Genomic DNA, 17,925 nt, shown 5'->3' with positions numbered 1-17,925 from the left:
CTTGACCTGATTTATGGGGAGGCTCTGGAATGTAATTTATATCTTAGAGATTTTCCCACTTCGCAGGCCAGGGGGCTATGGAATCACAGGCTCATTCTGCAGAGAAGGGGCTGTATTCAGTTAGCCATCACTGCAGCAGACGGGAGTGGGTGCAGCAGCCAGGTAGAGGCGCACAGCCAGGTAGAGGTGCCTTTGACAGTGCCTGATTTCATATTCCCTGAGTACCATGGAATTTCCAGTACAGTGTGTGAAAATATGGATGGCCTTACAGACATTTCTGTGGATTCATAATTTTTAAAACGTTTTTTGGGTATCTACTGAGTTTCACACACTGTGCTGGATTGGTACATGGACGAGTGTGACATGATTGCTGTCTTGAGCTACTCTGTGGACTAAGAGGGGGAGGGGACAGGGCAGCAGGGGTGTCAAGGGAGTGTGATATGATGTCCGGCAGAGTCGTGAACAGTATGCTGTGGGACATGATGTGGAAGCAATACTCATTCCCAGGTGGTGGCTGGGAGAGGATCAGGGAAAGCTTCCTGGATGATGTGACATCCCAGGCAATTGACTCAGAGCCTTCATAAAGTCTGTTATTTATTTTCCTGTGGCTGCCGTAACAAGTTAACACAAACTGGTGATAATAGAAATGTATTCTCACAGTTCTGGAGGCCCAGAGTCCAAAATCAGGGTGAAAGCAAGGCTGTGCTCTCTCCCAAGGCTCCAGGGGGGGAACTTTCCTTGCCTCTTCCAGCTTATGGTAGCTATAGGCATTCCTTGGCTTGGGGTTGCATCAGTCCAGTCAATGGCTCCCTTTTCAGGACCTTCTCTGTGTGTGTGTCTTCTCCTCTTCTGCCTCTCATTAAGTCACTTGGCGTTGGATTCAGGGCTCACCCTGATGATCCAGGGGGATCTAATCTCAAGATCGTTAATTTAATTCTATCGTCAAAGACCCTTTTTCTCCATAAGGTCACATTCACAAGTCACAGGTTTCTGAGGTTAGGCTGCAGACATATCTTCCTTGGGACCACCACTCAACTCAATACTTCACTGGTGGTTAAAGTGTTTCCTATTCCAAACAGAAAGGGGTACCACATTTAAGCTTTTGTAATTAATTATTACACAATGGAGGAGGGGCCTCCTGGGCATATGGTTCCCATTTATAGCCACTTTTAGGATGCAAACTGTGAGGTAAAGCTTTTACATTCCAACACAAAGCTTCTAGTTAACTCACTTGCCTTGGAAGATAGGGGCTATTCATCCTACATTCACTCTTCCAGTGGAAGAGACTCACTTTGAGCCTAAGTCAATTTCTCCTCTCAGAAAGGCTATCCACAGTGATGCCAAGTAGTCAAGATGGTTTTCATTCCAATTTTACTTATTCATAGCTCAATATCTGGTGAGGCAACTTTCTGATCAGTGATAGTGACAGGTGGAAGCTGTGGACCAGGGAGCGCTGTTGAGGATACATAGAGTTATAGGGCTTGGTGAACAATTGGTCATGTTAGTGAGAAACAAGGAAGACTTCAAGACCTGGGTGAGCAAGACAGGATATTTAGTTCAGTGTTGAATATGGTGAATCTTAGGAAGCAGTAATTCATCCACGTGAAAAAAATCTCATTAAACTCATGATTGATGGGTTTCCAGTTTTTTAAAACATAAATAAGGCATTCTTTTTAAGGAAAGATATTTTGAGTATTTTTTTTTTTCATGAATTGTGAGATGCGAGCTGCATCTTTAAAGTTTTAACACAAACATTTTGCACGGAAGCAATCACTCCCTAAATATGATGCTAGGTTTGAGCTATTTTTTTTTGACTCTGATATATTTTAAATACAATTAATATTATTTTATGCTTAGTACATGTTGCCTGATTCTTAATCTTTATTTGTTTTAAGGGGTTGTAGGCATTTTTTAAAACTTCTCCCTTAGAGGATCAGGAACAATAACTAGTAGGTAATAGGCTTAATACCTGGGTGATGAAATAATCTGCACAATAAACCCCCATGACACATGTTTACCTATGTAACAAACCTACACGTGTGCCCCTGAACTTAAAAGTTAAAGAAAACTCCTTCCTTGTTCTTCTCTTTTTTCATATTCTTACAAACAAAGCTCTCAAAACAAACAGTCCATTTATAATTTATATTATTCTCTATTCCTTCTTAGTTTCTTCTTGAATCACTGATAGGAAAAATGGGCTTGACTTTTTTCGTAAGGATGAGAATTATACACAAAAAAGCTTCCCTTCCAACCTTTTTGGAAACAATGATGTATTTGTATTTACATGGATTTGCAAATATGGCATTGACTTACCACTTTGTGTGCACCCATTGTTGCCTTCCAAATGATCACTTTTCATACAACTTTAGCAGATGAAGAACTTACTGAGGTGGTGCAAGTATTTTAACAATCATTAGTCGATTAGAATACGTCTTTAATATTTTATTATATTTTAAAATATATTTTTAAAACATTGTCTTTTTTTTATTTTTTAAGACAGAGTCTTGCCGTTGTCAGCCCAGGCTAGAGTGAAATGGCATGATCTCGGCTCACTGCAACCTCTGTCTCCCGGGTTCCATCAATTCTCCTGCCTCAGCCTCCCGAATAGCTGAGATTACAGGCCGCCACCAGGCCCAGCTAATTTTTGTATTTTTAGTAGAGATGGGGTTTCACCATGTTTGCCAGACTGGTCTTAAACTCCTGACCTCAAATGATCCACCCACCTTGGCCTCCCAAAGTGCTGGGATTACAGGCGTGAGCCACCATGCCCACCTAAAACATTGTCTTTGTTATATTTTATACTTTATATGCTTTTATATTTTTGTTCAGATATTGAAATAAAAATTGTTTTCTGGCTATGTTACTTTTTAAATATGCCTACATTTTAATAATGCATGCAAAAAACAGTAAAGTTTTAAGGGAATTAAACATTGACTTTAATGGAGTCCTACATTTAATATGACAGCAGAATACCACAAAGTGTATCCACTTAACTTTCCTTTGCACCAAAGTAGCTTTGTGAAAAACTGAAGAAAATAAGGCTTCATTCAGAGCTTTAATAAGAGTCTATTCATGGGAGGGCCTCATGCCAGTCAATGTATTTCATGTTTTATTATAGTAACATGCTAGAGGAATTGTTCTGGTTTTTAAATTAGGCATTTAAAATGAAAACAAGCATCAAACAGTCTCTGACCAAGTTCCTTGTGTCTCTTCTTTGCTATGACTTCTTGAGTGATTTTCATGAGAAGAGTGATCTCATTATGAGTAACATTTCTTGAAGCAGAAAAATATGACAATCCAAATGATATTGACTTGCTATTTTCCTGTTATTTAGTGGTCTTAACTATCAATCAAGCAACTAAATGACGCCTGTCATATACTCATGAGAGTAAAACATAGATCTAATTTTATCCTTAGGTCATTGAAACTTATAATTGCTAAAACTTTGTCCTATGAAATTAAAATGGAATCAACAAGGTTAATAATACAAAGAAAAGTAGGAAGAACAGCATGCGAAGAACATTATGTTCAATAGGATCAAGTGTAAGTGATGATGGGAGAAATTGTTTTTTTAAAAAACAGGATTGGAACCAAAATTTGTTTTTAATATGTGTGCTTTTAACATTAGAAGGATTTTATTCTTAACTCTGAATTATATAATCACAAAAAAAAAACAGTGTTTCAGGAAAACATACTTAATCCTAACACAAAATTCATGTCACTTATCACAAAGTTAGATAGTCAAGTGTATAATGGAGAAACAAAACAGAAATAGCAATTTTAAACCACATGAGACATTGTGAAGAATTATTTTGTTAATAAACAACCCATAAATACTTTTACATACTACATTTCAAAATGATGCCTCTATGAATAATATGATAAAGGTCATAGTGTTGAAGACTTTAAATTCAAGGTCATCATGTTGAAGACTTGAAATTAAATTCAAGGTTGTAGTGATGAAAAATTCAAAGTCAAGGTCTTGATGATAAAGACTTTAAATTCAAGGATACATTGTGTAAGAAAGGACAAACTACTAGCATTCAAGTTATTTAGCCAATTAGTTCTCTGTGAGTACAAAATATAAGAATTCACTAAATGGATTGGCCTAATTACAAATTTTGTTTCATTTATAAATAACTCTCAACTTCAGGAAATCTTTTCACAGACTCATTCAGTCACATGGTATCTATCTACCCTTGTGTCGGTATTTCTGCTACACTTTAAATCCTTATTCAAAGCAATTCCCTCTCAATTTGTCTATGTTTATAAGTAAAAAATAATTTAAAAGAAAGAAATGTCAGCTGGGCTCAGTGTCTCACACCTGTAAAGTGTGAGTGGGAGGCTGAGGCAGGCAGATCACGAGGTCAAGAGATCAAGACAATCCTGGCCAACATGGTGAAACTCCGTCTCTACTAAAAATACAAAAATTAGTTGGGCGTGGCGGCACATGCCTGTAGTCCCAGCTACTTGGGAGGCTGAGGCAGGAGAATCGCTTGAACCAGGGAGTTGGAGGTTGCAGTGAGCCGAGATTGCACCACTGTACTCCAGCCTAATGACAAAGTGAGACTCTGACTCAAAAAAAAAAAAAAAAAAAAAAAAGGAAAGAAAGAAATGTCTGTCCCTTAGCTAGAGAAAAAAAGCAATCCATTTCCTTCTTTACTTCAAAAACACAAAACTAACCAAAACAATCCAGTTCCTAATGTAATGTCACACAGAACCCAGGACCTGGAACAATATTTCATTCTGGTTTTCTTGCTATATGCTGAGAATAATGTAGTTATTTACAATATTGAGAAATCTATTTAGCAGACTAGAATCATCCCAGTGCTTCCATCAGAAGAAGGCTTGCTAAAAAAGGCACGAGCAGCAGCATCTACGAATGGGAACATCAAAGACTCTACTCTGTCTTTCTCCTCATCTTCTTCTGATTCATCCATATCTGCTGAATCATCATCATCATCATCATCATCTTTTTTTCTCCTCCCCCCCCATCTTTCTCTTCTGTCTCTTCATATTCATCAGGACCCATTTCCAATCATACTATAGGCACCCTGAATGTTGGACATGCCATATGGAATTGGAGAATGGCAACATTAAAGATATTTAAAGTAAAGGAAATGGTAGGTATAATACCCTTCCATATATCCTCGTGTCGTAGAGAATGTGGTACAGCTGCTCTAGTCATATACCCAAACTTGACTGATGATTGGAAATTCACAAGCTACTCCAGGTCCTTGAACTTCTTCCACTTCACCTTTAGCATTCATTAGTCTCCACTAGCAACTGTCCAACTGACAAGCCTTCTCAGGAATAACATCTTTTGATAATCTTAATTTGGTATGTGAAGAAATAGTGGGGTGGATGTACAGAAGCTAAGTTCTGGCAGAAACGATGGGGAAACTGGAATGGTAATATCCTCAGGTGTTGCTACAGAAATTCTTGCATCTCATAAATCAGTCTTATTTCTTCACTAATGATATTTCAAATTTATGCTTTAGGAAAAGTTTAGTGCTCTAGAAATATTCAACAGAATGAGTATACATTAGCCTTTGGATTTTATGGTTTATAACTAACATTGCACAGAAAGTATTTTATACCACATGTTCTTCCAAAAACATTCAGTCTCATAACTAGATTTTATATTAAAATCTTCAAGGAGTAGATATACAAATTGTACTTGTCATTTAAATCTACAAGAAAAGTATCATTCAGATTTGAAATTCTGTTTGGATTTAACTTCCTGATTAACAGTAGCAACTGTCCCACTGGTAGATTTTGAAAATGATTGCAAATTATCCTCTTAAAAAAAATAACATTGACAAAGACTCAAAACTGCCTGAATTTTATGGTCTGTATCAATTATAAGGTAAAGAAATCTGCTGCTTCCTCTAAAGCTGCCCCATAGAGAAGTTGGCAATTAAAAAGGCATCCTTGCCTGTTTCAGGTAATCTTACCAGTAAAGACGATGGGCAACCTGGATGCTTTGCAAGGAGCGGTGGAGTAGAAGTTGCACTAAAGGACTCTCAAGGTTCCATTCAAACTTGACAGCCTGAAGTAAGAGACACAATTACTTTACTTGTCAGTAACAAAATTATAGCAGAATACAGAGGGACTTCAGAGGCTTGAGAAAAGACTAGATAAAACAGCATGCACATTTTAACAAAATGCTAATAACACATTCAATGGTTTTATGAGTCGGTGTATGACCAATAACAAAACACACATACATTACACCATTTGGATTTGTGTAGTCTTGCTTCCTTTCCTTGTTATGGATAAGAAATAAGGGCAGGAGTTGGTAGAGTTCAACCATGTGCTGGGGGAGAATACTGACACAAAAAGTCCTGGATTATTAAACACAGTATTATTAAGCCATAGATATTTCTTCCTATTTGGAGATGAAATTAATGCACATTCAAAGCCTTAACAGAAATCATCAACTGGTGTATCATTATTAACCTCCACGCCTTGAGGTTTTGCTTAAAAGTTCAAAACTATTACTACCATAACTCAGTCCCAAATCCTTTCTTTCATCTCCACTGTGAACAACTCTTAAGTTTTTTAGGATACCCAACCGGGTAGAAAACACAGGTAACAATGGCAGCCCCCGCTATCCTTAGGGACCTAATTTAGGGCTTCACCTGTCCTCTGCAGGGACTTCACTGACAGCAATCTGTAGCTGAGCTGCTATCATCATCCCAGGAATCTGAATATATGAAAATGAAAACCAGGTTCTCATAAAAATGCCCATTCCTGCTTGAGAGACAAAGCTTCTATCTTTGGTTGTTTGATAAACCATTTAAGTCTCTCTCTCTTAGACACACACACACACACACACACACACACACACACACACACACACACACAGTTTAAGAGTCTAAGCCAGGCTTTATACCACAGTACAGACAGCAGGAAAAAATGAGTACAATATCCAGTCATATATACACTTGAAGAAACACCTCAATATGCTAGCCATCCTCAAGAATGCGAAAGTTTATAAATTCCTAAGGTGTGAGTGTGCTGAAGATGAGTTCAGCAAATCTGCATAAACTCCTGATGCCATCTGAATGTAGAAGGACAATAGTGTGTGCTGTCTTCAACTGTAGCCATGGCCCTCTCTCACTTACGTGCTAATGCTGGGCTGGCTAGGTCATAGGTTTTATTTATGCCCTAATAGTGAGCATATTATATGAGCATATGAGCAGGAGGTATGTTTCAGAATTACTTACCTGCTTGCCTTTTTAGATGTCTGCCCCATTATTTCTTCCTGAACCCAATAACTATTTGTTACCCCTCACTTCCAAGCTTCCTGCTTTACTCTGTCCACTGATACAATTTCCCCCCAAATCCTGCCTGACCATCTAGAATGTAGACAAATTTTCTGGTGAACACCATATTATCTGAAGTGGTTTGCAGTAACCTCTGGGTCTGGGTCTTATTTGACTGTTAGCTATGAACTGTGTCTTCTGTTTTGTTATAGCCTTAGAGTCCTTTCTTACAGCTTTAATATAGACTGCATAATTCCAACATGATAATACATAACAAAATAGCATGATTCCAGAAAACAATCAACAGGTTAGGATTTTTTATGTGTTGGAAAGTTTGAAATTCAAGGTAGAGTATAGAAGTCTAAGGACAATGAACGTTTTGAAATTCTTCCTTTTCTTTTAAATTTTCTAGTCACACTATGGATTTCTTTCCATCTCAGGACATTTTATATCCTTCCTTTTTAATCATAACATAGTTGAAACTTTAATTTTGCCTTCTGTGTATTTGCTGTGTTAGATTGTGCGCACCCCTTCTTATAAATTTGGATTTGTGGGAATATGGGCCTCAATGACATTCCTGATGCCAAGTGTACTTACTCAGATAGAGACTTTCAAATGAGTTTAATGTCTACAAACTTTTGTGAAAACATACTCTCCTGAATTGGGCTAGAAATAGCATGTTGCCATACCCTTGAGTCATGAGATGAACGGTGAACTTGTAAGTTACATTAACCCTTATTTTCAAGAAAGATTGGATTGTACTCTATGATACAGCTATTTCTAAACCAGCTCTCTCTCTTAAGGAGATGTTCAGAGAAATGCATAATATCTATGCAAAGTCATACTCGACTAAAATTTATTAATATAGGCTTATTCTACCTGTTTCCAGTCACTTTTCAAAACCTGAGGCAACTGATATTCAAACTAGCTGTAACAACTTGACCTTTCAGATAAAAAAAAAAAAAGCTGGATTAAAAACAAAACAAAGCATAAAAAGCCACAAGTTTAGATCTATTTAGCTCTCAACATATAGTCATCCTGGAAAAAACAAAAACAACTTACCTTCTATAGATTAGATATTCTGTTACTTACATGGTCATGTGTGGAATGTGTAATTTAATTGTTTATATTTCATCATATTCAGACTAAATCAGTCTTTGCTTACACATTACTAGATAACATTATATTATTTTCTAAAATTACTCCAACATTGTGATATTTGATGTTACTAAAATGTACTATTTGGTGACAAAATTTGGCTATTAGAAATTACTATGATAAAATTTATGATCAATATTATAAGCCTCTAAAGAAGTGCAAGAAACTCATAAATTATGAGAAGTTGCCTAGCAAATGATTATTTTCTATATAACATTTATTTGGTAATTTTTATCATTTTATATATACATATTTGTAAATTTTTATCACAAGCATGTCTATGTTTTCATGTTCTAATTAATAAATGAAATCATTTTTTAAAAATTTTCGTTTTTGGAACTAACGTACCTTTTTTGTAATTGTAACAGTTTCAGATAGAGAATGTCTTCCTTACCCATGTTGACATCATTTAGTCCCTTGGGTGGCCGAATTGCAATATCACTTCTAAATAGTCTATTGTTGATTCACTGGGAACCTTTTAGAAAATAATTAGTTAAAACTCTGGGTTTCCTTAGCAACTCTGCTATTCTTACCTGAACTAGCTGTGGGAGATACTCCAGTAGTTCATCATTCAAGAGGGTGTCTAATTGTTGAGCTGCCACTTTACGAATTTCTTGATCTGGAAAACTAATACACAGTAAATATATCCATTAAGCTGTTAATGGTAAGGAATAATGCATAAGACATGTCAGGGAGAACAGAGAATGAATTCTATCCCCAGTGTATAAGGTAAAACAATTATCCCACAATCGATTAAGGTAATATTAGTGCCAAATAATTATTATTTTTCCATATTACATACTCTAATGTGGACTGCAGTAGGAAATCCTTTCAACTAGACTTTGGAAATGTGGTTTTAAGTTTGATTCCTGCCAGCTTTCTTATCTATAAAATGTAGATCATGGATAATCTAAAATCTTTTCTAAAGTAGTATGAAAATCTTTGCTTATTTAGCCAAGCATTTGATAAATAAGTTATTACCAACTGGAGATCTGGTTATATGATTAAAAATGGGATCTAATATTTTTAACCAGTCTTAGCCTGATTTTAACAAAAACCAGAAATCTAAAGTTCTTTACAATAAATCAACAAAAATAATTTAATATGGCTAAATCTTACTAGACTGTGAAGTTCTTGAGGGTAACTGTGCCTTACTCATTTTTGGATGGCATTTGCCTGTTGTAAGATTTAGCAGCCATTAGGTACTTAATAAATATTTTTTATTGAAATAAATTTGTGAAGTTATTTAGCATTTGAAATCCTGTTCCAAAGACAATTTATCCTCAAATGGATTCCTCAAATTGTCATCTTGCTCCATCAGAAGAAACAGATTCAATTATCTCAAAGTTCCTGCTTGGAAATAATTTTGGCTCCAAATTGTTTTGACATGATTAGATATTACTAGGGCTTGGATAAGAATAATTAATTTTAAAGAAACAATTTTTCAGAAAAAAATTAACAAGCATAATGTAAAATATGAAGGAACCGCTTATAGTAATTTATTTACAAATAAATAAAAAACAAACTCGAAATTGCTTTTGTAGACAACTAACTGAATGCTGTACAGTCAGGTGAGGACTCTGAAGACTGGCTTCCAGTAGGAGGTTAGAAAACTGTAAAGTCTTTAATGGCCAGTGTTTTCTCAGCATATCAGATTACTGAAGGGTAAATTGGGAACTATGCCGCCATCCAGTCAAGTAAACAATGGTATCACACAACTCAACTGTCTTGGATGGCAACTTCAAATGGAATGCTAAGCAAATTATGTATTTTTTCTTCATTAAACTGAGCATTTTCATTGCAACAAGAATTTTACCTATAAGGTTGTCAGTCAAAACACTTATTTCTGACCTGCAAGTACATTTCCAGTATTTTTCTCCCTTTCAGCATTCTAGCAACGAGACCTAGTGAGAACTGCGGTCCAGACACATTTGGTGAAGTATTGCAAAGGTCAGAAGATCTCAGCATAACGTCATGCACAGGTGGAGGACAGAAGGAGTACAATTAAAATGCAAAGCTACAAGCAGGTCAGCTTGTTTTAGTCCATTAAGACTTTAGCTTCTCCTAACTAAATGTGATTGACTCTAATTGATTGCTCTCAATTACTGGACCATTTGTCTGAAGCTTGTAGACATCAAGGTCAGTGTAAGGACAGTTTGAAGTCTTGGAGGGAACAGTTTACTAGGTAAGTTTTGTTATCTAAGTGATGACTTGTTAAGTTAGCTAGCAGTTGCCCATGCGTCCCTGTGTGACTATTTTACCTTATTGATAGAAATGACAAAGAAGAAATAAAAAAGGAACATTGCAACAAAACAAAGCTCTTTGGTGAACATTATACCTTTAACTATAGATTTATTTCCACTAGAATGCAAACTCCAGGAAAGCAGTAACTTTTTATCTGTTTTGTTCATAGATGTGTTCCCAATGCCTTCAGATTTGTAGGCACTCTACATATTTCTTAGAAGACTGTTGAACCTGAACTCATTGTCATTACACCTAAAACATCTTTACTACCACACTTCCTCACTGTAGTCTGTGTTATCACCTTTCTTCAATTACATAGACTTGAAATGTTAAAGGTAATATTTTGCCCCTGTTTGTTACTTTTTTCACCTTTCCCATCTGATGGATTCTATTCATCCATGAACTCCAAGCTCAAGCATCAATTTACCTGTGAAGCTGTTCCAGCAATATTTTAACACACTGTGGAGTTGATAACTCCCTTCTCTATAAAATTGTATATTATATACATCATTGAGGACAGGCTCATTTATTTATGATTCCCTAGCCCAAGCACAGTTGAATAAAAGTTTGTGGAATTCTTAGTATTCTCTTATCTTTACATCTAATCAGTTGCCGAGTTCTGTTGACTTTTCTATTCTAATGACTCTAGCCTTTAATGCTTGCTTTTAATTTCTTCTGTTGCTATCTAGTCTAGGCCATAATTACCTCATGCTATACTAACATTTTTAGTAACAACACCTTATCAAATCCCCTAAAGTAAGTTCACTTCTCATAAAACATTAAATGATTTTCTATGTCCAATAAACCTCCCTTTAGCACACACTGCAATCTAAATATTCAAGGCTAGCAAAACACTCTAGATTTTTCTTCTACCATATTATTCACTGAACCAGTCTGGCTTGTTGATATATTACTTCTACTCTGAAAATGCATGTGCCTTTTCACTTTTGTACACACTGCAGCATCTGCTGGAAAACCCTCCCTTAGTTCTTTAAGTTCTAGTCCTCCTTCAAAATGTAGATCAAATTCCCTTGAAGGTGCCTCTGTTAGTCTGTAGTAGTTACTTCTCTGAATGCCAAGGATATTGACTGGTTGACTCCCACTAAAGATATGACAGTGTGTATTAGAATTTATCCTTTTACATATGTGTCCTCATTCCTCAACTACCGACTAATTCAACTGAAGATGAGGATTGTTCAATATTTTCTTTTTTATTGCTAGGATTTAGCAACTTACTCCATATATGGTTGCAAAGAATAAAAATGTATTGATCATGATGATAATAATTACAAAAATCCTACTATAAAGTCAATTTTATTTCCTTCTGTGTTTTGAGATAGTTTTCATTGGTTGTAATAGGTTTAATTTTATAAATACCACTCATATAAATTCCAGATCTTTTTTTCTCTCAGTCAAAAGCATAGGAGAAAAACAAATCTGAAGGCAATAAAAGAGAGGGATGCACAGGCATACCTCAGAGATATTGCAGGTTTGGTTCCAAACTACTACAATAAAATAAATATCACAATAAAGCCAGTTGCATTTTTTTGTTTGTTTTTTTCAGTGTATGTAAAAGTTCTGTTTATACCATACTGTAGTCTACTAAATGTGTAATAGCATTATGTCTAAACAAATCATTAAATTAAAAACGTTTATAAAAAAGACTTGGTTGCTAAGAAATGCTAACAATCAACTAAGCAAGTTCTAATCTTTTTGCTGGTGGAGGGTGTTCCCTCCGTGTTGACGTCCGTGACTGATCAGGATGGTGGTTGCTGAAGGTTGGGGTGGTTGTGAGAATTTCTTAAAATAAAGACAACACTGAAGCTTGCATCAATTGACTCTCTTTCATGAAAGATTTTTCTGTAGTATGTGATGCTGTTTGATAGCATTTTATCAACAGTAGAACTTCTTTCAAAATCAAAGTCAATTCTTTCAAGCCCTACCACTGCTTTATCAACTAGGTTTACATAGTATTCTAAATCCTTTGTTATCATGTCAACAATGTTCACAGCATCTTCACCAGGAGTAAATCTCAAGAAACCAATTTTTTTTTTGCTCATCCATAAGAAGCAACTCCTCATCTCTTCAAATTTGTCATGAGATTGCAGCAATTCTGTCACGTCTTCAGGTTCCACTTCTAATTCTAGTTCACTTATAAGTTCTACCACATCTACAGTTACTTCCTCCGCTGAAGACCTGAACCCCTTACTGTCATCTATGAGGATTAGGATCTACTTCTTGAAACTCCTGTTAATGTTGATATTTTGACTTCTTCCCATGAATCACCAATGTTCTTAATTATATCTAGAATGGTGAATCCTTTCCAGAAGTTTTCCAATTTACCCAGATCCATCCAAGGAATCATTGCCTACAGCAGTTGTAGCCTTATGAAACACTTCTTAAATAATAAGACTTGAAAGTCAAAATGACTCCTTGATCCATGGGCTGCAGAGTGGACGTTGTGTTAGCAGGCATGAAAACAACATTAACCTCCTTATACATCACCATCAGAGCTCTTGAGTAACTGGGTGCATTGTCAATGAGTAGTAATATTTTGAAAGGAATCTTTTTTTCTGAGCAGTAAGTTTCAACAGTGGGCTTAACTTATTCAGAAAACTATGCTGTAAACAGATGTACTGTCATCCAGGCTTGGTTGCTCTATTTATACAGTACAGGCAGAGTCATTTTTGCCAAATTCTGAAGTGCCCCAGGATTTTTGAAATACTAAATGAGCATTGGCTTCAATTTAAAATCACCAGCTGCATAGCCCTAACAAGAGAGTCAGCTTATCTTTTGAAGCCTTGAAGCCCAGCATTGACTTATCTTCCCTAGCTATGAAAGTCCTAGATGGCATCTTTTTCCAGTAGAAGACTGTTTGATCTACATTGAAAATATGTTGTTTAGTGTAGACACATTCTTCAATGACCTTAGCTGGATCTTATGGATAACTTGCTGCAGCTTCTACATCAACACTTTCTGGTTCACCTTTACGTTACAAATATGGCTTTTTTTTTTCTTCCTTGCTTGCTTTATTCCTTTTGAGATGGAGTCTTACTCTGTTGCCCAGGCTAGAGAGCAGTGCTGCAATCTCAGCTCACTGCAACCTCTGCCTCCCAGGTTCAAGTGATTCTCCTGCCTCAGCCTCCTGAGTAGCTGGGATTTTAGGCACCCACCACCATGCCTGGCTAATTTTTGTTTTTTTAGTAGAGATGGGGTTTCACCATCTTGGTCATCTGGTCTTGAACTCCTGACCTCATGATCCACCTGCCTCGGCCTCCTAAAGTGCTGGGATTACAGGCATGAGCCACTGCGCCCGCCCAGCTTTTTTCCTTAAACCTCATGAACCAACTCTGCTAGCTTCAAACTTTTCTTTTGCAGTTTCCTAATCTCTCTTAACCTTCATGAAATTGAAGAGAGTTAGGGCCTTTCTCTGGATTAGGCTTTGGCTTCAGAGAATGTTGTGAGATTTGATCTTTTATCCAAATCACTCCAACTTTGTCCCTTGCAGCAATAAGACTGTTTCACTTTCATATCAGTTCTGTCTTCACTGGAATAGCACTTCTAATTTCCTTCAAGAACTTTTCCTTTGCATTCACAATTTGATTAACTGTTCTGCACAAGAAGCCTAGCTTTTGGCCTATCTCAGCTTTCAACATGCCTTTCACACTATGCTTAATCGTTTTAAGCTTTTGATTTCAAGTGGAAGGCATATAACTCTTCCTTTCATTTGAATACTTAGAGGCCATTGTAGGGTTATTAACTGGCCTAGTTTCAATATTGTAGGGTCTCAGGGAATAGGGAGGCCCAAGGAGAGGGAGAGAGACAGGCAGCAGCTAGAAGGTGGACGACTCAGACCACACACAGCATTAATGGATTGCGTTCATTCTGTACGGTGGGTGCATCTTGTGGTGCCTCAAAACAATTGCGATAGTAACATCAACAATCGCTGATCACAGATCACCATAACAGATATACTAATGACAATTATACTTGAAATATTGTGAGAATTTCCAAAAAGGGACATAGTTACACAAAGTAAGTACACACTGCTGGAAAAACCTCACCAATAAATTTTCTTGACTCAAGGAAGCCGCAAATCTTCAGTTGTAAAAACACACTATCTGTGAATTACAGTAAAGTAGAGCACAATAAAGTAAGGTATGCCTGCATTTGTTTTTTTTCAAAAACAGGAGAACAAAAAATTAGTAATACAATACCTATGCAGTACAGTCAAAAAGGAAAATTGTGTATTTGTATCAGTATATGCAAATGCTGGGAATAATTTTTTGCACTTGAATGGAAAGAGATGTCTCTGTTTATTCATTACTACTGCTTGAAGTTCAAGAAGAAACTGAAAGAGAAATAGCTATAAAACTAACCACATGACATTCTGAGATGTGACTAAGGCCTAACTTGACATTAAAGCATATCCGAACATAGCTTGCATCTGACTATTTTGGGAAGTGTTGGCCACATTAAAAATGATGCCAGTAGTACTCCTGACGTTCCTGGAACATGGGCTTTTTCACACTTGTTGGCAATATAGGTCAACATGAATCAAAACAAATACAAAAAAAACTTTTAAGCGTGCTTATTTTTTTGATCTATCTATTTACCTTTTGGGAATTTATTTTAAGAATATGATGAGTGATGTGTGTGAAGATATGGGTATGCAAACAAAATTGGGAATAATTTAAATGTCTAAAAATTAATAGTTAAATTAAATATGATCTAACTATGTGATGGAATATATGCATTCCTTAAAAATAGTAAAAAAAATGTTTAGTGAAATAAAAATACTAAGAGCCATTTTTTGTAGTATATTACCATTTAAAAAATATGTACATGTTTCTCAATATGATTAACAAAAGGATGGGAAGGACCAAAATATTAATACCAAATATCTGAATGGAAGTGTCATAGATTACTTTAATTTTCCTTTTTAAGCTAAGTTTTAAAAAGTTTTTCAAATTTTCTATAAGAAAGTTTTATTAATTACTAAGAAAGTGAATAATACTTTTTAAAAGTAAAGCTTGTCCAACTAGTTAATGAATATATATGAATAACTACAAACTCATGACTAACACTAGAAAAAAGCTTCAAATCATATGCCCTTTTTAGAGTATACATTGTTGTGTGAAAGAACAAGCATTCTACTTTTTAGTTGACTTAGAATTTTCTTCTAACCTAAGATACCTCTGGAGAATTAATGCTTAATTTGATACCTTTTCAGGGCCCCTGAACTCAGGTATAGATCAATGGACAAATATGTTCCACAAATCCTGGCATTTCTTTTCTGTGATAATATCTGAAATTATTTGAACACTCTTTTGGGATATAGTTGTTGGCATTTCATGCTTAGTAACTTGATCCTCAATGAGGTGAGGGCTACCCATTATTTCTCTGACTTTGGTGTGATATTTACAGACTGAAATGTCATATGTAATAGAAGAACTGCAACCTGTTTTGAATTTCCCACAAGCCAGGTTATCCTGCTTTATTTGATTTGCTTGAAAAATACACATATAATTCCTGCATGCCACACCAGGAGACACTGTTTAGCAATTCTGTTAACCTTGGAAGTACTAATTACTATTGAAATGGATATTACACTTTGAGTGTTGGAGAGAAACAAAATACTGCCAGAAGATTCATCGGGCTGATGTCAACTAGGAACTTAATTATGTTTATAAGAAACTTCCTTATAATCAATCATAAAATAGATTATTACAATGTAATAAATGGAGATCTGGTTTGAGATATAAAAAAGATAAAGGTCAGTAAAATTTCATTGTTTCTTGGGAAGGAGATCATGTAAAGCAAAATAAATTTTCATTTATCAGGAAAAATATTTCTTAAAATTAGGCTTAACAAGAGTTTGTGTACAATAATCAATTCTTTAAGGTTATTCATTATTCTGTAAGTGTTCACCTAAACACTTTATGTTACTTAATTTACTTTCCCAAATGTGTCTTAATAGGGAGGAAACACAAATCACTCTGTCTTTCTGTTCAGGATTTAGCTGGCCTCCAAGTTGAGCTAACAATTGAGTTTCTGGAATCTGTTAAAGCATAAGATCTCATCGCTAAGATAAATATAACTCTGTACAATAACCATTAAGACATTACCTACACTTGAACATGGGCCATTGTCCAACGAAGACATTGAGAGACAAAGAAAAAAATACTCCATGAAGACTCAGATTGTAAGGGTTAATAAAAAGAATCAAAGACACGTGGCTAAAAATTCTGAAGGTGGAAAAGGTATAATTAAAGCAACGTCATGATTATTTTCAAAGGAACTTCAGTGAAATAGCAACTCTATATCTTGCCAACAATGTAGGGTAAACACAAAATGGAGGGCCAAGCAAAGGATTAAGATGAAATGGTAATGCTTACATGTGCAGGGAAGGAAGAGCACTAAGTGTTCAGGTAACTCTCCAGCTCAAGGTGGAAATAATAAATGACCAGTGGTTAGGATTTGTTGTACAACAGTGGTTTTCTAATGCTGGGTGTTAGGACATTTTTACATTCTTAAAAATTATTGAAGACTTCAAAGAGTTTTGGCTTATGTGAATGATATCTATCAATAATTATATTAGAAATAAATTCAGGACATTTAAGAAATATTTATTAATTCATTTACAATCACATTAATAAACCCATTTTATGTTAACATAAATAATATATTCCTGAAAAGAATATTTCCAAAACAAAGAATATTTGGTGAGATTAGTAATATTGTTTTACATTTTTGCAAGTCTCTTTAACGTGTGCCTTAACGGAAGAGAGCTGGATTATCTTACTGCTTCCACGTTAAATCTGTTGCCTTATTTTAAATCACGTGGCCCCTGGAAAACTCCTCTCTACACTCATGAGCAAATGAGTGTGACAAAGGAAAATAGCATCTTAGAATTATTATGGAAAGTATTTTAGACTTGTAACACCCCTGTAAGCATTTTGGGGATTTCAGACCTCACTTTTAGAACCTCTCAGTACACAGCACAGTTTGGCATGGGTCATCATTATGTGGCCATAAGTTAAGGAATTAGCCCTTGCGCTCTGTTTCTCAGCCTGTGTTTTCTCTGGACTCAAATTATCTGTGAAGTCATCTGACCAGCATTCAGACTTGGGAATCGTCATTACTCTTCTCTTTTCTCAAACATTCACAGTTCCTCTCATCTCAGAGTACTGTAGGAATATCCAGAGGATTTAGGTAAATGTCTATAGGGCCAGTGGAGTCATGATATAAA

General features: G+C 35.7%; 1 protein-coding gene across 3 annotated transcripts in view; it reads right to left on the bottom strand.

Moving 5' to 3' along the window:
* The window catches only part of PIK3C2G (phosphatidylinositol-4-phosphate 3-kinase catalytic subunit type 2 gamma), a 403,430-nt gene that overhangs the window by 238,158 nt on the left and 147,347 nt on the right, over nt 1-17,925 (bottom strand). For all 3 annotated transcript variants that reach the window (XM_030939123.1, XM_030939124.1, XM_030939125.1), the window contains 2 exons: nt 8,963-9,056; nt 5,958-6,052 (listed from right to left, as the gene is read on the bottom strand). In XM_030939123.1, coding sequence (XP_030794983.1) covers nt 5,958-6,052; nt 8,963-9,056 — 189 coding nt within the window. The remainder of the gene's footprint in view (nt 1-5,957; nt 6,053-8,962; nt 9,057-17,925) is intronic.

This window comes from Rhinopithecus roxellana, chromosome 10, assembly GCF_007565055.1.
Source record: "Rhinopithecus roxellana isolate Shanxi Qingling chromosome 10, ASM756505v1, whole genome shotgun sequence".
NCBI classification, from domain to species: Eukaryota; Metazoa; Chordata; class Mammalia; order Primates; family Cercopithecidae; genus Rhinopithecus; species Rhinopithecus roxellana.
Note: the sequence above shows the minus strand (reverse complement) of the source record. Positions and strands in the feature narration are given on the sequence as shown.